At 46.3% G+C, this 25,173-nt stretch overlaps 1 protein-coding gene across 4 annotated transcripts in view; it reads right to left on the bottom strand.

Annotated features, from left to right (window-relative positions):
• The window catches only part of e2f8 (E2F transcription factor 8), a 44,557-nt gene extending 26,688 nt beyond the window's left edge, over positions 1-17,869 (bottom strand). For 2 of the 4 annotated variants that reach the window (XM_068046524.1, XM_068046522.1), the window contains exons 1-8: positions 17,692-17,869; positions 17,303-17,410; positions 13,652-13,779; positions 12,705-12,815; positions 10,731-11,009; positions 8,852-9,008; positions 4,864-5,172; positions 3,301-3,462 (exon numbers count right to left, since the gene is read on the bottom strand). In XM_068046524.1, the coding sequence (XP_067902625.1) occupies positions 3,301-3,462; positions 4,864-5,172; positions 8,852-9,008; positions 10,731-11,009; positions 12,705-12,806 (1,009 nt within the window). In that variant the 5' untranslated portion in view covers positions 12,807-12,815; positions 13,652-13,779; positions 17,303-17,410; positions 17,692-17,869. The remainder of the gene's footprint in view (positions 1-3,300; positions 3,463-4,863; positions 5,173-8,851; positions 9,009-10,730; positions 11,010-12,704; positions 12,816-13,651; positions 13,780-17,302; positions 17,411-17,691) is intronic. The other 2 variants (XM_068046523.1, XM_068046525.1) reach the window with 2 other exon arrangements.
• Between the last annotated feature and the right edge of the window lie 7,304 nt (positions 17,870-25,173).

Below are 25,173 nucleotides of genomic sequence, written 5' to 3'. Positions count from 1 at the left end.
GATGCTCTAGATTGTGTTAGGGTGCAACTGTAGCACTGCTTCATAAACCACTGACCACCTCTAGGTGCTTACCCATTCTCTCTCGACACAAGGAGGCCAAAGAAGAGAAGAAGTAGCACTCAGTCTTAAATTCTATCCAAGGAGAAATAGAAAAGAGTGTGGAAATATAAACTAAGTGAGCGAAACAGACAGGATAGTAACCACCAGACAACTCTGACTTCTAATCGAGGAGCAACTTCCAAGACCAAAGAGAAAAGGTAGTTATCACAAAATAACTTTCATTCATACAGTACTTTTTACTAATGGAAATAGCCTATTGAGGAGGTGTTTTAGAGGACAACTAATGCACTATTGTTAGTTACATGCAACGTTGGTAATGAGTTAAAGCAGACCAGTGCTGGAAGAGTGGAATGAAGAAAACTTAACTGAACAAATTCAAACAGGGAGTGAGGAAAAGGCAATTGTGAGGAAATAAGTAGTGCCAGTGCATTCAAGGGCCTTAGAAAGGAAACAGCAGTATTTGGAGAATGGACCGGATCAATGGCATACTTTTTAAAAAAGGGGGAGAAACAACAGCAGCAGTTTTGACAGGCGGAACCTATCCTAAGAAAACAGTGCAGTTGATAATGTCAGCATGTATTGACCAAGGAGGGGTGATTGAGTGGCCTAGGAGAGAGAGGAGGGGACCTTGGCTCTGAAACAAAAAAAATATTAAAAATAAAACACGTGCTTCATAGAGTCAGAGTCATACAGCACAGAAACAGGCCCTTCGGCCCATTGTGTCTGTGCCGGCCATCCAGCACCCAACTATTCTAATCCCATATTCCTGCACTTGGCCCGTAACCTTGTATGCTATGGCGTTTCAAGTACTTCTTAAATGTTGTGAGGGTTCCTGCCTCCACCACCTCTTCAGGCAGTGTGTTCCAGATTCCAAACACCCTCTGGGTGAAATTTGTTTTCCTCAAATCCCCCCTAAACCTCCTGCCCCTTACCCAAAATCTATGCCCCCTGGTTCTTGACCCCTCTGCTAAAGGGAAAATGTTTCTTCCTATCTAACCTATCAATGCCCCTCATAATTTGTACACCTCAATCATGTCCCCCTCAGCCTTCTCTGCTCTAAGGAAAACAACCCTAGCCTTTTCAGTCTCTCTTCATAGCTGAAATGCTCCAGCCCAGGCAACGTCCTAGTGAATCTCCTCTGCACCCTCTCCAGCGTAATCACATCCTTCCTATAATGTGGCGACCAGAACTGTTCGCAATACTCCAGCTGTGGCCTAACTAGCATTTTATATAGCTCCATCATAACCTCCCTGTTCTTATATTCTCTGACTCGGCTAATAAAGGCAAGTATCCCATATGCCTTCCTAGCCACCTTATCTACCTGTGCTGCTGCCTTCAGTGATCTATGGACAAGTACACCAAGGTCCTTCTGACCTTCCTGCTTTCTAGGGTCCTACCATCCATTGTATATTCCCTTGCCTTGTTAGTCCTCCCAAAATGCATTACCTCACACTTTTCAGGATTAAATTCCGTTTGCCTCTGCTCCGCCCATCTTACCAGCCCATCTATATCTACCTGTAATCTTAAAGCTTTCCTCCTCACTATTTACAAGACCAGCAATTTTCGTGTCATCTGCGAACTTACTTATCTTACCTCCTATATTCACGTCTAAATCATTAATGTACACTACAAACAGCAAGGGTCCCAGCACCGATCCCTGTGGTATACCACTGGTCACAGGCTTCCCATCGCAAAAACAACCCTTGACCATTACCCTTTGCCTCCTGCCACTAAGCCAATTTTGGATCCAATTTGCCAAATTGCCCTGGATCCCATGGGCTCTTACCTTCTTGAACAATCTCCCAACCTTATCAAAAGCCTTACTGAAGTCCATGTAGACTACATCAACTGCTTTACCCTCATCTACACACCTAGTCACCTCCTCAAAAAATTCTATCAGGTTAGACACGATCTCCTCCTGACAAAGCCATACTGACTATCCCTGATTAATCCCTGCCTCTCCAAGTGGAGATTAATCCTATCCCTCAGAATTTTTTCCAATATTTTCCCAACCACTAATGTTAGACTCACCGGCCTGTAATTACCTGGTTTATCCCTACTACCCTTCTTGAATAATGGTACCACATTCACTGTCCTCCAGTCCTCTGGTACCTCTCCTGTGGCCAGAGAGGATTCATGTATTTATCTTTCCTTTTAAATACCACATTTGCATCACTCCCCCTCACCCCTCCCACCCAGGAACTTTCACGAAGAAAAAAATAAACTCAAGCCTAATTATAATGTACAGAACAATCACGGCCCTGCCTTACGTTACGCGTCTCAGGCTTTACTTCAAAAAATAAAGAACAGTAGGGGTTTGGGCATAGACATATGATCTGCAATCATGGAACTTCACTTGTAGGTTGGCTGGTGAGTTTGTATAGTAGGTAGGTGAGTGATACAAGCTTAAAGATTCCAGGTTCAGTCTCTGGTCTATTCAAGTCAGTGAATCTCAGACAAGACAATAGTTGAGGTCCCACAACTGGTCTCAGTTAGACAAAATAATCTAATTAATCCAAAATCAAACAATACAGCAGCTAAATCAAAGTAAGATTTCAAATGACAAATGCTACAACACCTGAACACTGTAATGGTAAAGTTATTTCATTTTGAACCCTCAGTAGCTTATCCACTGAGCAGGTTTGATGTTTGGTCAGTGTTGATCTCATTTAGGACAACTGAAAGGGCATTATAATTGGTCTGGATTAGAGAGGGGAAAAGAAGGAAAAAAGAATGATGCGAATGACAAATCAGGCAACTCTGTGGTTCCCATCACAGTCAAATAGCTTTGAATGTCCTCTTTAGCATTTTAATGTGCCTTCCCCTGAACTAGTCCAGATGTGATAATGGGTTTAGTCTCCAACAGTCATGATGTAGATTTGCAGTATTGAAGGGGGGGGGGGGGGTCACCTGACCTCTTACTCCACCTTGTCTACAGCAAAATGTATCCATTTTTTGGAATTTAATTCATCAGTTCATTTTAATAGTTCATAATTGCTCCAGTTAGCTTTAGTTCATAATTGTTCCTTTTGTGAGCATGACGTATTAGTAGAGGAGAATTAAAGCAGAGAAAGTTTTTGTTGGAAAGCAAATCACTGTAACATGCCCCCTGATGGCAAACTGAAGAGCTGCAGTTTGAAGCATAGGAATTACAAACCTGTACAGGAGAAATTAGGAATTCATACATTCACTTTAAAAAATCTGATCATTTTTGTTACCATTATAAAGTACTTCACTTACTCTTAAACTTGCTGTGATCCAGATCCACCTTCTGGTCATCACCAATTAGGATTTTAGCAGCAGTGTCAAGACTAACCACTCGGGGCTTCGATACCAGAAACAACATGACAAATTTCTGACTCATTACTCTCAGGGATTTGTCTTTCCGTCCATTTACTGAGGCTGCAGACGGAAAAATAAACTGTAATTTGGAAAAACTGAGAAGAGCTTGCTGTGCATAAATGGATGGCGCCAAATTTTACACTCTTGATTTGGTACTTCATCACTGAATCAAAGTAACCAAATATAACATTTCTGGCTATCACTTACACTAGGTCTTACAGTTTTCTATATTATCTGACTGCAATTTAAAGTAAAATCACTCAGGACAGGAGGCCAGTCAGCCCATCGTGACTGTGAAAGAGGCACAAACTAGTCCCATTCCCCTGCACTTTTTTCCCCCTTTATAAGTGTATACCCAATTCCCTTTTGAAAGTTACTATTAAATGTTTCAGGCAGTGCATTCTAGAACACCATAACTCGCTGCATAAAAGAAAGTCTCATCTCCCCTCTGGTTCTTTTGCCAATTATCTTAAATTGGCATCCTCTGGTTACTGACCCTTTTGCCAGTGGAAACAGTTTCTCTTTATTTACTCTATCAAAACCAATCACAAAAAGGATTTTTTTAAAATACTATTAACATAGCTAACAATAATTCAAATAAAGTTTATAGCAAAGTCCCATAAAACAATTTGTAATTGAGACAGATTGCCACATCATCTTGTTGCAAATAGTTTCAAAGGACTCCAGTATCTTTTAAAGAAGACAGCAACTTACGCTCAAGTTCAACTGGAAATAATGATCAATTGGTTGACGAGCGGGGAAGGTGGTTGGAGTGTGAAGGCACAGGGTAAATAGATAAAATATTGGAAGCTATCAGATTGGCTTAGTGGCAGCACTCTCATCTGAGTTAAAGGATTGTAGGTTCAAGTTGCACTTCAGACTGGAGCACAAAATCTAGGTCAATACTTCATTACAGTATTGAGGGAGTTCTGCATCATTAACAGTGATAAAAACTTTAACCCTATCTGCCTGTTCTGGTGGATGCAAAAAGTATTGCATTGCACTATTCGAAGAACAGAATCCAACATTCATCCTTCAATGCCACTAAAATGGTCAAGTAACTTGTTTGCTGTTTGTGGAATCTTGGGTATAAATTGGTCAATGTATAAAGTAGAGTATTTTTCAAGAATTGAGAAAGGACGGAATGAAATGGTAGAAGCATGATTGAAGTAGCCAAATATTTATGTGGCCACCTTTTGTGAATAAATTTATGGAAGAAAGCTATCAAAAGTACATAGAATTAACAATAATCTTTCCAGGACGTACATAAACAAATTTGGTGGACTGAGTGACCCTCTCCCATGTATAATCTTAAAACTGTGAACACAGTAAGTAATCACTGCCATAAAAAGACAAATATTTACAAAGAAATACCCAAAATACATAAATGTTATGACATTCCAGACAGCATCACCATTAGATTAACTGGTGTAACTACATCAAACCTCAATCCTTGTATACCTGCTCTAAATTCCATTCCAGGAAGTTCCACAAAGTACATTTCTTTGGGCTTCACCTCACTGTTGTTGGCTGAATTTTGCTCACGTAGTGGCTGTTTTATATAATTTTCATGTAATTCAAATCCTTTCTTCTTAATGTGCAACATTTGCTCTGCATATTTTTGATCTTCACCAACATTCTTTAATGTTCCCAGTGTGTGAGTGAGATTGTGGCGGCCATGCCAGGTATACCGGTTCTTGGCAAGGCGACTCACCATATGCAAGCTTTCTAAAACATTCACAATGTCGTAGATACGCCGACGTTCAACATCTATTGAAGGAAAAAGTACAATTCTGGCAGAAGATTCATACTTTGATCCTTCTACTTTATATGCTTATATAAAAATATAAATTAAACATCAAGTTTCACAATAATACTTACATAGTTTAACATAATTTTCTCTTCTGCAACCCAATTTACTTTCTTCTCCAACATATGCAAGTGATCTTGGCCACAGATCCGTGGTTCTCAAAAATCCTCTGTTACACTGCCCAAATGACCATTATTCATGTGCCCCACATTCAAATAGCAAAGGGTGATCATTAAGTGGAGTCTAATCAGATTGTCCAATATCCACACATACATACTACAGCATTGGTCAGCACTCAGAAGTGGGATAAAAGCAAAATACTGCGGAGACCTGCTGAGTGGTTCCAGCATTTCTTGTTTTAACTCAGAAGTGGGAAGTCTGTTTGTTAGTCTGTGTGCTTTCTTAGCCCAAGATAAGGCTACTGAATCAACCTACACTCCTGAAGCTCTGTGTTCCAATTACTTTTAAATAAGGCTATATTGCAGATACTACAAGCAATTCTAGGTACCTCAACATATCATGCCTCAGTAATGAGCGTATGCTGACAGAAATAGCATGCTCCAGGACCTCGGAGTTGGTGACTCACCCCCCCAGAGATATTGAGGATACACCCGAGTCAGCAAATGTGGAAACTATTCAGCCTTTTCTCCTGCCTGGCATATGTTCTCACTACTGTAGAGGACTGCACTGAGGACAGAGGCTTAGTAGACTTGCACTTTGGTGTTCTCCAACAGGTTGCTGTTGTCCCACACTCTTGGATCGTACACATTCTGTCAGTATACACTCATTACAAAGCCAACGACATTGGTGATGGCTCAGCCACATTCATCAGATGGATGACGGCCGTATCCCCAAAGATTTTCTCCATGGTGAACTGGTCACTCAGTCACAACCTGCAGGACGTCTATACCTCTGCTACAAGGACACCCGCAAGCGAGATACGAAGATGACGGACATCAATACAGACAACTGGGAGATAGCAGCTGAGAGTGGGACCTTTGGAAGCTGATTGTTCAGAGAGGCATCGGAAAAGGCAAGGAGAAACAGAAAGTTCAGCTGGCTGAGAAGGGGGCCCAGAGAAAACAGAGGTCAAAGAATCCTGCAGTTTCTCAGTCCACTGCCTTCATCTGCAGCAAGTACGGCAGAGACTGCCAATGCAAGGGTGGGGCTTTTGAGCCCCACCAGGTGATGTTTAAACACAGTTGACTGCCAATGCGCAAAACATTGTCTCACCAGATGGAAGGCTGCCAGACATACCTAAGATCAACTAACACAGTGTTATGAAAGTGCCTCTGTTTTGTTAAATATATTTTTTGAGGATTCATTTTTGAAAGATTGAAGTGTTAAACTTTGGGGTTTTCAAACAGGGTCACGTAAAGGCCACTTGACTTTGAAAAACAGTCCCTGGAAATGTTTTTTAAAAAAGGGGCAGAGAGATCTTGAGGATGGCTATGTTTGCAGACAATGCAACCACTAGTTGGCGCAGTACTTGCACATGCACAAATGCAGCCTCATGCACTGAAATGTCACTGTCTGCGATGGATTAAAGATGGCGCCACTCAATTTATCACAAAAAACAAATTAAATTCAATTGCTGCGATCCCACCCCAAACAATATCCCGCTTCTCTTCCCCGGTGCTGCCTCCCGCATCCGTCTGCTCGTCACTCGCTCCCGGCCTTGCTGCTGCCTTCCCTCAGCCACTCGCTCCCGCCTCAACCCAAACTACCCACCTGTTGGCCACTCACTTCCCCTCGCCGCTTCATCCCCATCAGTCACTTGCTCCCATCTCTCTGCCCCACCCCTCCGGCTTCTCCCACCCCCCGCTCCTGCTCCCCACATGAGAAGCAGGGGAGAGAGAGTGGCAAGATAGGGATAGGCAGAGGAGGGGAGGGAGACTGTGAGTGAGAGACTGGGGGGTTGGGGTGGGGTGGGGGGGAATATTGGGTTCCTGCTGGGTGGTGGGGCTGGATGATGTTCCAGTACAGCTGTGCGATGACGATTTCTCACGCATGCGCGAATTAGTCCTTGCAAGAACATACGCTGCACATGCACTGCACCTTACTGACAGCAAGAGACTGTTCTGCGCATGTGCGCAGCTGGGAGCGCTCTGATGACGTTAGCGCACCGGATGTGTTGTCAGGAGTCACTTTGCTTGAGGAAACAAATCCTTTCCAGGAAACCACCTGACTTCCAGCAACAACAACAAGCCTTTCCGGGAAACCACCTGACTTCCAGCTCAATAAACAGAGAACTTTGGACACCTGGAGAAGTTATTTACAAAGAAGTGAAAGGTCAAGATTGATGCAGAGCAAAAGGTTGACCTCCTGTTGTTGGTTTCGCTTTTGAATTGTTTTGAACCCCTTCTCAACTGTATAAAAAGGAAGAGAACCTCCAAGGAGAGAAGCGAACTGCCAAGGAGAGAAAAGAAGTCCACAACCCAGCTCAGCTTTCCAGCACCTCTCTAAAATACCAGAAGTGCACCGTGTCAACTCATCTCATCTCCTGTCTTTGAAGAAAAGCCAGCTAAATTAATTCTCAACCCTGCCTAAAAAGAACTGTTGTAAAAGATCCCAGTAACCCAGCTACATGTACTCAGAGGCCAGACTGTAATCCAGTTTTGGAACACAACATATTTCAACTGCTGTTTCTTCAAGTATTCAGCCCATATGTTTTTCTTTTGTCTGTAATAGAGCTCTAAAAACAAAAATCCCTTTAGTTTACTGGTTAACCAGTGTGTGTGTGTGTGTGTGTGTGTGTGAGAGAGAGATAAAGGAGGCCAGGGTAAAAAGGGAACTTTCATCTTTCAATCTGTGTGTTAATGCTTTTCTTCTATTGGATAAATCTTGCTTTATAATAAACTGATAATCTCGTTGTTTATTAAAGAAACCTGGTTGCCGTGTTTTATTCTGGGATAAAAATAGAGTCTATGATTGACTGTATTAGTAGGTGGGAAAAAATTTAAATATACGTTGTGACCCGTGGAGAAGTGGAACTAGAATAAACAGTGCACTTCTCCTGCCTCTGTCGTAACTATGGCAACTAGAAGTCTAATCGCCACAGGAACAGGAACACAAGGAAATTTGCACTGAATAACCTGGCATTACAGTAGTGAAAGTCTCATTTCAGTTGAGCAACATTTATATCTTCAAACACAAAAGTCTTAACATCTTGAATTAAAATAAAATGTTAGAGCAAGGCTCAAATGTCCTAACAGACTAACCAGGAGAGTGTGGTATAGTGGTAATGTCACTGAACTAGTAATCCATAGGCGCAGGCTAAGGCCCTGGAGACATTGGTTCAAATCCCACCACAGCAGCTGGTGGAATTTATATTCAATTAATTAATAAATAAATCTGAAATTGAAAGTTAGTTTCAGTAATGGTGCCACTCTTGGTGGCAAGCCACTCAATTGTCAAGGGCAATTAGGGATGAGCAACAAATGCTGGCCTTGCACATCCCATGAAAGAATAAAAAAATCTTCTGTGGGAGGATGGCAACTATAGGTAATACTTCAAAGAAAAAATACTATATATCTAATTTAAAACTAAATGCAGTAACTTTTCAGGCTCCCCTTAACATTAAATCCTGTGTCTACATACTGCCCATATATTTAGTACAAGATAGGTGCACCAACTCACTCAGTTCTGCAGCTACTTCATCCAAGCATATATCATTGTTCACTGCAGGGTTGGGATAGTCAGGATATCGTGCCAGGAATCTATAGCACAACAAACCCAGACTCTTTTCTTTGCGACTTGGATGAAATTTCTCAAATTCTTCCCCAGATAACTGGTCCTGAAATTCAAATACAAACATCTTACATTACATTGTTATTGAGAAATGCTAGGATAGGAACATAGGAAAAAGGAGCAGGAGTATGCCATTCGGCCCCTTGAGCCTGCTCCGCCATTCAACTAGATCATGGTTGATCTTCTACTTCAACACCATTTTCCTGCACCATCTCCATATCCCTTGATATTTTTAATATCTAGAAATCTATTGATCTCTGACTTGAACATACTCAATGACTGAGCCTCCCTGAGTGAAGAAATTCCTCTTCAACTAAATGGCCTACCTTTTATTCTGAGACTGTGTCTCCTGGTTCAAGACGCCCCCCAGCCAGGTGAAACATCCTTCCTGCATCTACCCAGTTGAGCCCTAATAGAATTTTGTATGCTTTAATGGGTCACTTCTCTCTCTTCTAAACTCTAGAGAATATGGGCCCAGTTTCCTCAATTTCTCCTCACAGGACAATCCCACCATCCCAGGGATCATTCTGGTGAACTATCGTTGCACTCCCTCTATGGCAAGTATATCCTTCCTTAGGTCAGGAGACCAAAACTGTACACAATACTCCAGGTGCGGTCTCACCAAGACTCTGTACAATTGCAGCAAGACTTCTTTACTCCTGTACTCAAATCCTCTTGCAATAAAGGCCAACATACCGTTTGCCTTCCTAATTGCTTGCTGCACCTGCATGTTAGCTTTCAGTGACTTATGAACAAGGACACCTAGATCCCTTTGGAAGCATACAAAATTCTTACAGGGCTCAACAGGGTAGATGCAGGAAGGATGTTTCCCCTGGCTGGGTGGTCTCGAGCCAAGAGACACAGTCTTAGAATGAAAGGTAGGCCATTTAGGAGTGATGAGGAGCAATGTCTTCACTTAGAGGGTGGTGAATCATTGGAATTCTCTACCCCAGAGGCCTGTGGAGGCTCAGTCATTGAGTATATCCAAGACAGAGATAGACAGATTTCTAGATATTAAAGATATCAAGGGATATGGGGATAGTGTGAAAAAATGGCAGAGGTAGATCAGCCATGATCTAGTTGAATGGTTGAGCAGACTCGAGGGGCTGAATGGCCTGCTCCTGCTCCTATTTGCTATGACATCAACACTTCCCAATCTCTCACCATTTAGGAAATACTCTACATTTGTTTTTCCTACCAAAGTGGATAACTTCACATTTTTCCACATTATAATCCATCTGCCATATTCTTGTTCACTCACTTAGTCTGTCTAAATCCCCTTGAAGCTTCTTTGCATCCTCCTCACAACTCACTTTTCCACCTAATTTTGTGTCATCAGCAAACTTGGAAATATTGCATTTAGTCCCCACATCCAAATGATTGACCGAGATTGTGACTAGCTGGGGCCCAAGCACTGATCTTTGCAGTACCCCCACTCATCACAGCCTGCCAACCTGAGAATGACCCGTTTATTCCCACTCTGTTTTCTGTCCGTTAACCAATTCACAAGCCATGCCAGTACATCACCCCCAATCCCATGTGATCTAATTTTGCTTACAAACATCCTGTGTGGGACCTTATTGAAAGTCTTCTGAAAATCCAAATACACCACATTCACTGGTTCCCCCTTATCTAATCTGCTAGTTAGTATTTATAAATTTTATTTTTATTGTATATTATTCTCCAAACCCAATTTTACACTCTGCAACTGTCCACATTACAGAGTTCTGTTTGTGGACTACAAAATGCTTCTGAAAAGCTACTGTACCTGTAAATTCTCATTTGCCTCTGAAGAATGATCTTCATCCACAAGTAACTCTTTTTTCCTTTCCCTGCTCCTAATCTCTGGACTAGCAGCACTGATTAACATTTTCAAATTAGCGGTAGGGGTCCATGGCTCTCCAACAGGGGATTCCTGAAGCTTTGTTGGCGTGGTCATGTTTCCCAAGTCTGGTCTAATTGCTCCCAATACTGAATGTGAGGTAGAGGATTGTTGCTTCAGTGGAGTTTTTGTTGCTTTTTTATGTGGTTCTAAAAATATATTTTCCTGTTTTAAAAAGACACAAAAATTTAAATTTTATGGGGTTATGCATGATTTCCATCATATTGCAGTCAAGACTACAATTCACATTGATCTGCTGTGTTGTAAATAAGCAACAAGATTTTTCAAAACTTTAACCAATGATATCCTATTTAAAAAATGATATTTCTACCCCACCAAAATATACAGTGTCATGAAGACCCCCACCTGCCAAGAATGAGGCACATTAATTTTGTCATATGAACAATAATTTTAAACTGTTGCTGAAGTGAAGAAATGACTTGTTTAAAGAGATCACCAAACATTTGGCTGGATAACATTTGCATTCTAAGAGACAGTGCTTGGAGAGACAAAGCAACTACTCCCTGATCCAATAAACCTGAATGGATTTTGATCACCAGACATTGAATGTGTAAGAGCACAGCATTCCAGGATGTCTGCCAACGTGGTGAATCCACAAACCGCAGGAGTGCTTGTTCCCAAATAAGGATCACATGACTAACCTGCTGTGCTCACAAGACATTTTGAAGACAGACTGCAGATTGCAACTGAACCTGGAACAAGACAGCCGTCTCCTGGCTGGCTCGCTCTCGCTTTCTCACAAACCTCAGGACTCACTGAAGTTGCTTAAGCCTCAAGAGAGAGAAGACTCCTACATCAGAACAAGTTAAAGTGTGCACTGGGCCCCAACGAACAGCACGACTTACCAGCAATCAAAGATTCCACATCGAGCTCAAAGGACTATAATTATTACCCAACTATTGCCTCAAACTTTTCCCCTTTATTCTTTCTACTTTTTCTGTCTCTACCTGCGTGTGTTTTTGCGTATGCATGCTAGCATGGTTGTGTCGCATATTCGCAGTTGTTAACCGAATTAAAGATTAATAAATTTCCACCTATCTTGTTTAAATCTAAGAAAACCTGTCTGATTGATTTCTCTGCCTTACAATTGGAAAGTAGTGAACAAGGATTCACTGAGGGGGAGCTAAAAACAGTATTTTTAAAATTAAACCCTGTTACGGTTAAACTAGGCAAAGGCTGAGAGGGAACCCCTAGACGCCTTTCTCACCTGGTCGTAACAACAGCATATTTACCCATATATCATTACTGAGATATTAAAAGGCCACAGTTTGAAACTTAGCCTGCACTGATCAGCCAATCTCACCCAGAGCATCATACTATAATTAGCTTTAGTATGCAAGATTATGGGAAAAGAGCAGGGAAGCGGGACTAATTGCATAGCTCCTTCAAAGAACCGGCCGAATAATCTCCTCCTTGCTGTATCATTCTATGCAAAAATCTATCCAGTGATCACTGGAAGCACAGATTGCACCTCAGCTTAGATACTCTCATTCAAATTTACATATGCAGCTCATACTGTCCAGAACTGGATAAGGATGAAACATCATTTGGCTAATCTCACAAGTTGAATATACTAAGTGGTTAAGATGTGCTTCTTCCAAAGTGAGAAGCTTCAGTGAATCAGGCATAAAGAGGTTAACGGAAACATTAGCACCAGGTGTTCAACTTCTCTGCTGGTCACGGTAACTCGTCCCCCATGAAATCCTCAGCACTGGCAGAGCCATGAGCGGGCTAAGATCTGAGAAATGCTCACAATACCGACTATCAGTATAGTCCATCCTCAGCAAGCGGGGCAGGGGGTGAAATGGGCCAAATTGATAGTTATTGCAAGCAACTCACTCTTTGGTCGATTTCTGTAATGTCATCTTCAGGTTTTCCATTTCTGTCAGCAGTATTCAAGCTATTGCTTAGATTTTGCAGTTTTAAACAAATGTTTGTCATCTTGGTTGACTAAAAATCATAACAGAAATTATAGTTTCACTTTTTCCAATATTAAAAGATACTTTAATCCAAACATATGATTGTACTTAAAATATGGACTGAAATTACATTCTTTATAACAAAAGGCCAGAAATGTGCTTAAAAGTGAGGCAACGAAAGTAAACACAACTCATAAAAATAAGCCGCACAAAAGCCTTATATGTAATTAACTAAAAAAGAAATAAAGACTTGCATTTATATTGCATCTTTTCACGACTTTAGGGCATGATAAAGGGCTTTACAGCCAATTAAGTAACTGTTGAAGGTAGCCACTGTTATAATATAGGAAAGGAGGCAAACAATTTGCACACAGAAAGCTCCTACAAATCACAATGTGATAATGCCCAGATAATCTGTTTCTTCCTCCCACCCAGTGATATTGATGATTAGGACACATTTATAAACCCCATCAAAAAAAGATTAAATGTTTGCTTTTCAATGACCAGTGCTATCAACCCCCACAAGCTCCAGCTCAATGTGTGCCTCTGTCCTTGGCGGGACCTTTGCACCACGTGAATGAGTCCCGTGCGGGGGGATGTGCTACCTCTGCGGGTGATTGGCATCAGGGGCGACCAATCGCTGCCGCGGTACCCTTAACAACCGCCCAAACACTGCAAGAGCTGGACCAATAAGCGCCGATAAGGGGCGGGACTCTCCTGTGGGAGAGTGCGGCCTCCTTCCCCCCCACCGCAGTGTCTTTTTGAAATTGGCGCGTAAACGAAAACCTCCCGCGCGCGCCCGGAACCGATCACGGAAACTTCACTCGAGCTGAATGAAGAAATAAATTTTTTTTAAAAATAAAATACCTCTCAAGGCTGTTAATGGCGATCCTCTCGAGGAAGTACAGCTTAAAATGGTTAAATGAGGGAGATGGAGGGCAGGGCTGCCTCTCCTCCAAGGCGGGGATTCGGCGTCCGATCGTGACGGCCCTGCTCTGGTAGATATTAATTTTAATATTAATGGTAAAGAAATGAAGCGCGGAGAAGTCGGGGCGGTCCGGTCCAGAGCAGCCGGCGGCGGTTAGGGGGGTTTGAACCGTTTTTCCCGCGCGGGGCGGGTTCCACAACACGAGACCGCGCCGTTGGGTTTGAATCTGAACCCGGGGGGAGGTAGAGTGGGGGCTGGGGGCGGGGGGAACAGGGCAAGGGAGGGGGTGGGAGGGAGAATGAAGGGACAGACCGTCAGAGGACATGGGGGACAGAGGGAATGGGGGTGCGGATGGGGGACAGAGGGGTGGGGATGGGGGACAGAGGGAACGGGGTGGGGATGGGGGACAGAAGGAATGGGGCAGGGATTGAGGAGAGAGAGGGACCAGGGGAATGGGGGAGAGGAGGTTTATGTGGGGGGGAAAGAGAGAGATGGGGGTTTATGTGGGGGGGGGGGGAGAGGGACGCAGTGGGGGTAGAGGGACGGGGGAGCAAGTGGGGTAGAGGGACGGGGGAGCAAAAGTGGGTGAGCTACGCACGAATTGGGGGAAGTGGGGGAGAGGGACGAGGGAGGATGTCGGAGAGATAGGGACGCGGTGGAATGTGGGGGAGAGAGGAACGAGGGGGGAGAGAGGAACGAGATGGGGTGTGGGGGAGAGAGGGACGATGTGGGGGAGAGGGATGAAGGGGGATGTGGGGGAGAGGGACGGGGGAATGAGGGGGGATGTGGTTGAGGGATGGGGGGAGGGGGAATGAGTGGGGGATGTGGGGAGGGGGAATGAGTGGGGGATGTGGTTGAGGGATGGGGGGAGGGGGAATGAGTGGGGGATGTGGGGAGGGGGAATGAGTGGGGGATGTGGGGAGGGGGAATGAGTGGGGGATGTGGGGAGGGGGAATGAGTGGGGGATGTGGGGAGGGGGAATGAGTGGGGGATGTGGGGAGGGGGAATGAGTGGGGGATGTGGGGAGGGGGAATGAGTGGGGGATGTGGGGAGGGGGAATGAGTGGGGGATGTGGGGAGGAGGGACGAGAGGGGATGTGGGGGAGGAGGGACGAGAGGGGATGTGGGGGAGGAGGGACGAGAGGGGATGTGGGGGGGGAGGGACGAGAGGGGATGTGGGGGGGGAGGGTCGAGAGGGGATGTGGGGGGGGGAGGGTCGAGAGGGGATGTGGGGGGGGGGAGGGTCGAGAGGGGATGTGGGGGGGGGAGGGTCGAGAGGGGATGTGGGGGGGGGGAGGGTCGAGGGGGGATGTGGGGGGGGGGAGGGTCGAGGGGGGATGTGGGGGGGGGAGGGTCGAGGGGGGATGTGGGGGGGTCGAGGGGGGATGTGGGGGGGGGAGGGTCGAGGGGGGATGTGGGGGGGGGAGGGTCGAGGGGGGATGTGGGGGGGGAGGGTCGAGGGGGGATGTGGGGGGGGAGGGTCGAGGGGGGATGTGGGGGGGGGGAGGGTCGAGAGGGGATGTGGGGGGGGAGGGTCGAGAGGGGATGTGGGGGGAGAGGGGATGTGGGGGGAGAGGGACGAGAGGGGATGTGGGGGGGGGGAGGGACGAGAGAATGGGGAGAGCGAATGAGGGGGAGGGGATGAGGGACGCGGGAATGAGTGGGGGAGAGGGACGCGGGAATGAGTGGGGGAGAGGGACGCGGGAATGAGTGGGGGAGAGGGACGCGGGAGGGGAGGGGAACGTGGGGGGGGGAGGGGAACGTGGGGGAGAGGGGAACGTGGGGGAGAGGGGAACGTGGGGGAGAGGGGCGAGGGGGGGATGTGGGGGAGAGGGGCGAGGGGGGGGATGTGGGGGAGAGGGGCGAGGGGGGGATGTGGGGGAGAGGGGCGAGGGGGGGATGTGGGGGAGAGGGGGGGGATGTGGGGGAGAGGGGCAAGGGGGGGGATGTGGGGGAGAGGGGGGGGATGTGGGGGAGAGGGGGGGGATGTGGGGGAGAGGGGCGAGGGGGGGATGTGGGGGAGAGGGGCAAGGGGATGTGGGGGAGAGGCGAAAGAATGAGGGGGGAGAGGGGCGAAAGAATGAGGGGGGAGAGGGGCGAGGGGATGTGGGGGAGAGGCGAAGGAATGAGGGGGGATGTGGGGGAGAGGCGAAGGAATGAGGGGGGATGTGGGGGAGAGGGGCGAGGGGATGTGGGGGAGGGGGGCGAGGGGATGTGGGGGAGGGGGGCGAGGGGATGTGGGGGAGGGGGGCGAGGGGATGTGGGGGAGGGGGGCGAGGGGATGTGGGGGAGGGGGGCGAGGGGATGTGGGGGAGGGGGGCGCGGGGATGTGGGGGAGGGGGGCGCGGGGATGTGGGGGAGGGGGGCGTGGGGGAGGGGGGCGCGGGGATGTGGGGGAGGGGGGCGAGGGGATGTGGGGGAGGGGGGCGAGGGGATGTGGGGGAGGGGGGCGAGGGGATGTGGGGGAGGGGGGCGCGGGGATGTGGGGGAGGGGGGGCGCGGGGATGTGGGGGAGGGGGGCGCGGGGATGTGGGGGAGGGGGGCGCGGGGATGTGGGGGAGGGGGGCGCGGGGATGTGGGGGAGAGGGGCGCGGGGATGTGGGGGAGAGGGGCGCGGGGATGTGGGGGAGAGGGGCGAAGGAATGAGGGGGGATGTGTGGGAGAGGGGCAAGGGGATGTGGGGGAGAGGCGAAGGAATGTGGGGGCGAGGGGCGAGGAAATGAGGGGGGATGTGGGGGCGAGGAAATGAGGGGGGATGTGGGGGAGAGGAGCGAGGAAATGAGGGGGGATGTGGGGGAGAGGAGCGAGGAAATGAGGGGGGATGTGGGGGAGAGGAGCGAGGAAATGAGGGGGGATGTGGGGGAGAGGAGCGAGGAAATGAGGGGGGATGTGGGGGAGAGGAGCGAGGAAATGAGGGGGGAGAGGGGCGAGGAAATGAGGGGGGATGTGGGGGAGAGGGGCGAAGGAATGAGGGGGGATGTGGGGGAGAGGGGCGAGGAAATGAGGGGGGATGTGGGGGAGAGGGGCGAAGGAATGAGGGGGGATGTGGGGGAGAGGAGCGAGGAAATGAGGGGGGATGTGGGGGAGGAGCGAGGAAATGAGGGGGGATGTGGGGGAGAGAGGCGAGGGAATGAGGGGGGATGTGGGGGCAGAGTGACGTGGGGGGGGGGGGGTCATGTGGGGAAGAGAACTTTAGGGAAGCTGTGGATCCTCCCCCGGGTTGTTGGCGGGGTGGGACGTGGGTTGTGATGGTGTTGAGCAGCCGCTCGGAGGCTGCATTTAAATACGGGGCGCGAATCCTGCAGACAGGAGCCGGGGCTTTGGAACTGTCACCAGGCAGAATCCCGTGGTGAATCCTCAGATTATACGCTTCATCATTTATTGCAAAATGAAAGTACGTGTGGATCGGTACAAAGTATTGCTTATCGTTCCTCTAGGAGCTAACCTTTCCCCACCCGCCAAATAACATCAATACTGACACCAAAGTAAAATAGATGCTGCAATTCTGAAATTTAAATAAAACATAACATGTTGCAAATACTCAACCTGTCTGGCAGACAAGCAGTTAACGTTTCAGGTCGATGACCTTACCTCAGTACTGGAAAAGGTTTGAGAGACAACAGGTTACAGCACATTGGTTGCCAGGCTGTGTTAAGATGCTTTTACAAACGTATTTAGTGGATACATCTCTTTACCAGTCTGCAACAAAAAGTACGAGGAATGGACTTAGATGCCTGAACAAATCTCCAGAATTCTTTCTGTCTGATCTTGACCATTTCATCAGTCACTAACACTCCGTGATCAGGCAAATGTAGAGTATCGGCAGCAGATGGAACTTAAAGGCTATTTTAAATGCAAATACCATCGTAATGAAAAATTCCTCCCACCCCATATACAGTGAGTGCAGTTTACCCGCCTTAAAACAGTACACTCAAAATCCATTAAACGAAGTGCTCCTTGCTCTTGTTGCAAAACCTTACCCGAACAAGCTTTTTCTGTTAATCACTCATTACTTTGGTGGCAGTGTTAAGAGGAAAAGTGCGACAGTTCCATTGAACTGTTCTTATTCTTTTTGTCATTAAGCAGTCCAGTAGGATAATTTTGTTAAATTTATATAAAAAAAAACAAAATGCTTCCGATTAAAGTTGCCCGGGAACTTCCTGAATTTGAAACACTGAAAGGGGGTGTGAGGTTCATTTCTTTGCCCCGCTCCGCCAACCCCGCCCCACGGAAACTTCTCCACCAATCAGGATGCTCGCATAAACTTTTTCTGGCCAATCCCAGAGCGCATGTAACTTTTCCGAGCAGAGTGTAAAATTGGCGGGGGAAAGAGCGCGCAAAAAATAAGGACACCGGTTTAAACATCAGGTTAAGTAGTTGCAACCCGCAACCACCACACTCCCCTCCCCCGGCCATCTTCTGGACGCATGCAAATGGTTTTATACTTTGTATTTTAGGGTAAAGAATGTTTTCCTAGTTGCTTTGAAAGTGTACATTGCATTCAGGTCCCGATCGCTGTAATTATGGTTTTGTACCCTTGATGCTCTTTTTGGACGGTTATAGATTCTAACTGTTGTAGCTTTTTTTTTTACTAATTGATTATTGCTCAATTAACACGTTACTGCTACAGAAAAAACGCTGCTGAGGTACATAAACTACTGCAAAGGGATTTCTCCGAAGGCATAATCGACCGTGAGAGAAGATAGGGGGGGTAGGGACAGGAATTGTTTTAAAAGCTGATAGTGTTATTTATATCAATAAACGTTGTATGAATAATTATAATTACTTAAAAACTACCTTTGTGCGTTCTTCGTTACGATTTTTGTTCACGTGATTTATCCAATGGGACCATTTGTATTTTTCTTTTCTAGTGCCAGTTGATTTAAATAATAAATTGAAATTGTGAAAAGCGGACGTGCTGGCAGATTCCTACTTGGTGTAAATAGTTTAAGCAGATTCAAACGAATGACTCAGTGGCTCACCAGTAAAGAAGCGGCACATTACGACATATTTTATGACTGGAAAAATAATTAACTACTCTCAAGTCAGGGGACTGCTGATCTGTCGTTAAAAATGTATTTAAAAGTACGAGCCGATCCCAAATCTCTTCCACTCCAAGTCTTGATCATCTGCGTACTTTTCCAGAACAAAAGAAATTTCCATCTTTCTCGAGTTTCACTGGGAAGAAAAGCAATTCTATCAAAATACTTTGGAGAAAATTACAGAAAACATTAAGTTTCTCTGTGACTTGGTTCATTTGTAAAGTTGACATTTATGGCCAAATATTGATTCCTGGGGTTGGTAGTAGAAGTAAACTTTAATTTGGAATCCGTTCTCCATTATTTCGCTCAGGAGTGTAGGATGCTGCAGTTAGAGCTTGTCAATAGCATTTCATGAACCACACGTAGCTCTTCAGTAGCTGTAGAATGACGATTTGAATGCTTAGTTAAACTGCTGAGTTAAGCACCATGTAAGATGTGTAGATTAATGCAGGATGCAATCATTGATGGCCTGCCTGACATTCAGTTCCTGCTAACTTATATTTTTTAATTTAATGGTAAGATCAACTGTTCATATATAATACTTCTTTCAGATCAGATGTTAAACTGAGGCCCTGTCTACACTCTCAGGTGGATGTAAAAGATCCCAAGGCACTATTCCGAAGAAATATCCCTGGTGTCCTGGCCAATATTTATTGCACAATCAACTTCACAAAAACAGATTTCTTTAACTTTTTCATGGGATGTGAGCGTCGCTAATTGCCTGTGAGAAACTGGTGGCGAGCCGCTTTCTTGTACCCCTGTAGTCCATCTGGTGTAGGTACAGCCACAGTGCTATTAGGGAGTGAGTTCCCAATTTTTGACCCAGTGACGGTGAAGGAACAGCGATGTAGTTCCAGGTCAGGATGGTGTGTGGCTTAGAGGGGAGCTTGCAGGTGGTGGTCCCATGCATCTGCTGCCCTTGTCCTTCAAGGAGATAGAGGTTGTGGGTTTGGAAGGTGCTGTTGAAGGAGAATTGGTGGAGTTACTGCAGTGCATCTTGTAAATGGTACACACTGCTGCCATTGTGTGCCAGTGGTGAAGGGAGTGACTGTTTAAGGTGGTGGATGGCTCTAGTGGGTTGCTTTGTCCTGCATGTTTTCGAGCTTCTTGAGTGTTATTGGAGCTGCATTTATCCAGGCAAGTTTTTTTTTTTTATTTCCAAAATATACTTTATTCATAAAAATCTGTAAAAATTACATTGCCAAACAGTTTCCAAACAGCACCAAAAAATACAAACATTGCAAGGGAGATCAGTTTCCTTCAATACTGTCATGAGTTTCTTCCCAACCCTTCCGTTTCACAATTGTCATGTCAATTACAGTTTTACATTTACAGCAATTGAGAATATTAACGATACAGTTCGAGGGGTTTCCCATGGATCCAGCCCCTCAGTCCAGCTTGGTGGGGGAACCTTACACTGTGGTCTTTCCCCATTGAGCCTTTGCTGCGGCTGCCCCAAGCTTTAGTGCGTCCCTCAGCACGTAGTCCTGGACCTTGGAATGTGCCAGTCTGCAACATTCGGCGGTGGACAACTCTTTGCGCTGGAAGACCAGCAAGTTTCGGGCAGACCAAAGGGCGTCTTTCACCGAATTGATAGTCCTCCAGCAGCAGTTGATGTTTGTCTCGGTGTGCGTCCCTGGGAACAGCCCGTAGAGCACAGACTCCTGTGTTACAGAGCTGCTTGGGATGAACCTGGACAAAAACCACTGCATCTCTTTCCACACCTGCTTTGCAAAGGCACATTCCAGGAGGAGGTGGGCGACCGTCTCTTCCCCACCACAGCCAACGCGGGGGCACTGTGCGGAGGGGGCGAGACTTCGGGTGTGCATGAAGGATCTGACGGGGAGGGCCCTTCTCACCACCAGCCAAGCTACGTCTTGGTGCTTGTTTGAAAGTTCTGGTGATGAGGCATTCCGCCAAATGACTTTGACGGTCTGCTCGGGGAACCATCCGACAGGATCCACCATTTCCTTTTCCCGTAGGGCCTTGAGGACATTCCGTGCAGACCACTGCCTGATGGACCGGTGGTCAAAGGTGTTTTTCCGCAGAAACTGCTCCACGAAGGATAGGTGGTCCGGCGCTGCCCAACTGCATGGTGCGTTCCGCGGCAATGTGACCAGGCCCATCCTTCGCAACACCGGGGACAGATAGAACCTCAGCACGTAGTGACACTTGGAGTTTGCGTACTGGGGATCGACACATAGCTTGATGCAGCCGCACACGAAGGTGGTCATCAGGATGAGGGCCACGTTGGGTACATTTTTCCCGCCCATGTCCAGAGATTTGAACATCGTGTCCCTCCGGACCCGGTCCATTTTAGATCCCCAGACGAAGCGGAAAATGGCTCGGGTGACTGCCACGGCGCAGGAGTGGGGTATGGGCCAGACCTGCGCCACGTAGAGCAACAACGTGAGCGCCTCGCACCTGATGACCAGGTTCTTACCCACAATGGAGAGAGATCGCTGCCCCCACATGCCCAACTTTTGTCGTACCTTGGCTACTCGCTCCTCCCATGTTTTGGTGCACGCCCCGGCACTTCCGAACCATATCCCCAGCACCTTCAGGTAATCTGACCTGACGGTGAAGGGGACAAAGGATCGGTCAGCCCAGTTCCCAAAGAACATGGCCTCGCTCTTGCCGTGGTTAACTTTGGCTCCCGAGGCCAGTTCGAACTGGTCGCAGATGCTCATCAGTCTGCGCACGGACAGCGGATCCGAGCAGAAGACGGCGACGTCATCCATGTACAGGGAGGTTTTGACCTGAGTGCCTCCGCTGCCTGGGATTGTCACCCCTCTTATGCTCGCATCCTTCCTAATAGACTCAGCAAAGGGTTCAATACAGCAAACAAACAAGACCGGGGACAGAGGACAGCCCTGTCTGACTCCAGATTTGATCGGGAAACTTTCAGATTCCCACCCGTTGATTGACACTGCGCTACTGATGTTTGTGTAGAGCAGTTGGATCCAATTGCAGATTCCCTCCCCAAACCCCATTTTGGAAAGCACGTCCATCATGTAGGTGTGCGATATCCTGTCAAAAGCCTTCTCCTGGTCCAGACTGATGAGGCAGGTGTCCACCCTCCTGTCCCGTACGTAGGCGATCGTATCCCTGAGTAGCGCGAGACTATCAGAGATCTTCCTGCCGGGTACAGTACAGGTCTGATCGGGGTGAATCACCAACTCCAGAGCAGACTTGACTCGACTGGCTATGATTTTGGACAGAATCTTGTAATCAACATTAAGCAGTGAGATGGGCCGCCAATTTCTGATTTCTGCCCTCTCCCCCTTCTGCTTGTAAATGAGGGTGATGATGCCTTTTCTCATGGTCTCTGACATGCTGCCGGCCAGGAGCATACTCTCGTATACTTCCAGCAGGTCCGGGCCGACCCAGTCCCACAGGGCCGAGTACAACTCGACCGGTAAGCCGTCGCTCCCGGGGGTTTTACTCGTCTCGAAAGACTCGACGGCCTGTGTCAGCTCGTCCAGAATTAGCGGCTTGTCCAGTCTCTCCCTCCTGCTGTCATCTAGGACCTCTGTGATAGATGACAGGAAGGACTGGGAGGCTCTGCTGTCTGTGGGCTTCGCGTCATACAGCCCAGCATAAAAGGATTTGCTGATCCTTAGTATGTCGGACTGCGAAGACGTTACCGAGCCATCTTCTTCCTTCAGGCTGCTGATAACAGAGCTCTCTCTGTGTACCTTTTGGAAGAAGTAACGCGAGCACGTCTCATCCTGCTCGATGGAGCGGACTCTGGACCGGAAGATGATCTTGGAGGCCTCCTTGGCAAAGAGCGAGGCCTGCTGGCTCTTCACCTCTTGGAGGTCCTCCTTGACCTCGACCCCCATTGACTGCAACCGGAGTAGATTTTGCATAATTTTCTGGAGTCGGGACAGTTCCCTCTGTCTCTCTCTCGCCTTCTGAACACCTTTGTGGATGAAGAACCTCTTGATGTTCTCCTTTATCGCTTCCCACCAGTGAACTGGAGACTCAAAGAGGGGTTTCACGGTCCTCCAACCTTTGTAATCCCTTTTGAGTTCCTCAACGTTCTCTGGGGTCAGCAGTGTCGCATTGAGCTTCCACGTCCCTCTGCCAACCCGCTGGTCGTCCTGTAAGTGACAGTCGGCCAGTAAGAGGCAGTGGTTGGAGAAGAACACCGGCTTGACGTCGGTGGATCCGACCGTGACAGCACGGGACAGAAACAGGAAGTCAATCCTGGAACGGGCAGACCCGTCCGATCTTGACCATGTGTATCTGCGCTGCGCTCCGTCTGCAAGTTTGCTGAAGACGTCGTGCAGTTTGGCATCCTTAACTGTTTCTACTAGGAATCTGGACGTAGCGTCCAGTTTGCTGTCGTCACTGCCGGATCGTCCAGCCGCATCGATGATGCAGTTGAAGTCACCGCCTAGGATGACCGGCCTGGACGTCGCCAGCAGCAGTGGGAGCGCATTTATCCAGGCAAGTGGAGAGTATTCCATCACACTCCTGACTTGTGCCTTATTTGGTCATTATCACATTGCTGTTTGTGGGAGCTTGCTCTGCACAAATTGGTTGCTGTGTTTCCTACGTTACAACAGTGACTGCACTTCAAAACTACTTCATCGGCTATAAAGTGCTTTGGGACATCCTGAGGTCATGCTAAGTGTTCACTGAAGTTCCCTGGGATGTTTTATGTTAAAGGTGCTCCATAAATACAAGTTGTTCACTGCTGAATGTGAATACTGTCTTTAACAATGTCATAACACACTGAGAAAGTTGGGGATGCCTAACTTGGATTTTACCATTCTGAAAATAGAGCTATCCTTTTCATAATTTTTTTAAAGAAGGAACTCGTGGCTTTAGGTCAATCAACGTCAAGGAAAACTGCTGATCATCACTGACTGCCCTCCCTCTACTGGTGAATCAGTACTCCCCCATGTTGAACAACACTGGAGGAAGATTGGAGGGAAGCAGTTTTCTAAGTTGTTTGGAATTGAATGAGTGTGAAAAGTGATTGTTGAGTGTGTTCATTTCAATTTAAGATTGTGCACCCAGGAATGGGATATAAAATTGAATTATATTTTAAGTTAAAGTTTTATTTTTATTTTAAAAGTTGGTTTTGCAACTGTAAAAAGACAATTTTCTAAGTGATAAGCTTCAACCTTGAAAGTCTGAAGATGTCTGGCAGAAATCCAATTTGAAGTTTAAAACAGTGCTTTAATCGGACCAACGTCTAAAATCTGCTGTTGTTTTATTTTGCAGTCTAAACTTGAAGACATGTTTTACTGACTGTTTTTAAGTAGCAAATGTCAGCAATTGGATATTGTTTTAAGGGAGAGAAGGATAAGCAAAGGAGATATGGGAAAAAATAAAGTTTGTGTAAGAATGCTAAATAACTTTTTCTTTAGTTTTTGATTTTATTACAGTCATTTGAAAAGGCGCCTGAAGAAAGGACAAGAAAAATGACGTAATTTACCTATCTTTTAAAAAATGCATGTGCTATTCTATTCTGTGTGTAGTTAATAAGTATTGTAAGTTAATAATTCGGAATTAAGTTCATACTGTTTAGGTTAACTAATCTGTTAAGTTGAGAAAAACTTTTAAATGTTTATTGACGTGAACTGGAATTTGGAATAATCTTGGTCGTATAAAAAAAATCCTTGGATTAGAAACCTCTTACAAAAGATGCTAAAAGTTTGGAAACAATGGGAGTTAATCTAAACTACTGTCTTCTCTAATGGAGATGGTTTCCTTTGAAGTTGATAATGTTACTAATGATTTTGTTGTTTTAAAACCCTAAGGATACCAAAAAAAAAGTTTAAAATGGAGTGTAGTTCTTTTCGATCAGGGAAAATAAAAAGGTTACGCAAAGTGACGCAGCTGAGAATGTTTTGCTCCGTCCCTGTGGAGTGCAAGCAAAGAAATTAACCTTGCTGCAGCTATTGTTTTTCCATTTAATTTTTGCATTGCTGAAAGTAAAATTAACCCATTGGGCTCTGGGACAGAGCCACAATGGATTCTGATGCCACAGCAAGAAATCCAGCAGCTTTAAGAATTTAAGAACATAACTGCAGACTACAAATGACACAACATCTTTATCAATGAGACAAAGTGCTTGAGAAAGAGAGATAGTTGCAAGCACTTCTGTCTTTAATGTAAAACAAAATGCAATACCACCAAGTCTAGGTATAAGAAATTGGAATTGATAAACAAAATTCAATTGATATGAGTGGGTATTTAAAGTACTCAAAGGGAACTTTATCTGACATTTAACAGGACAATCAAAGTTTTAGAAAACAAAAAACAAAAACAGTCTAGGTGGTTCCTAAGTATAAAAAACAAAGTTTCTTTTGAGGAGATATTAAATGGAATATTAATAAAACCTGTCACTCCAGCAACACTGTTATTTGAATTTGGAATAATCTGCGATGTCGAAAATCCAGT

Source organism: Heterodontus francisci, chromosome 14 (assembly GCF_036365525.1).
Source record: "Heterodontus francisci isolate sHetFra1 chromosome 14, sHetFra1.hap1, whole genome shotgun sequence".
Lineage (NCBI taxonomy): Eukaryota > Metazoa > Chordata > Chondrichthyes > Heterodontiformes > Heterodontidae > Heterodontus > Heterodontus francisci.
The sequence above is the reverse complement of the archived record's forward strand: the minus strand, read 5'-3'. Positions and strand labels throughout refer to the sequence as shown.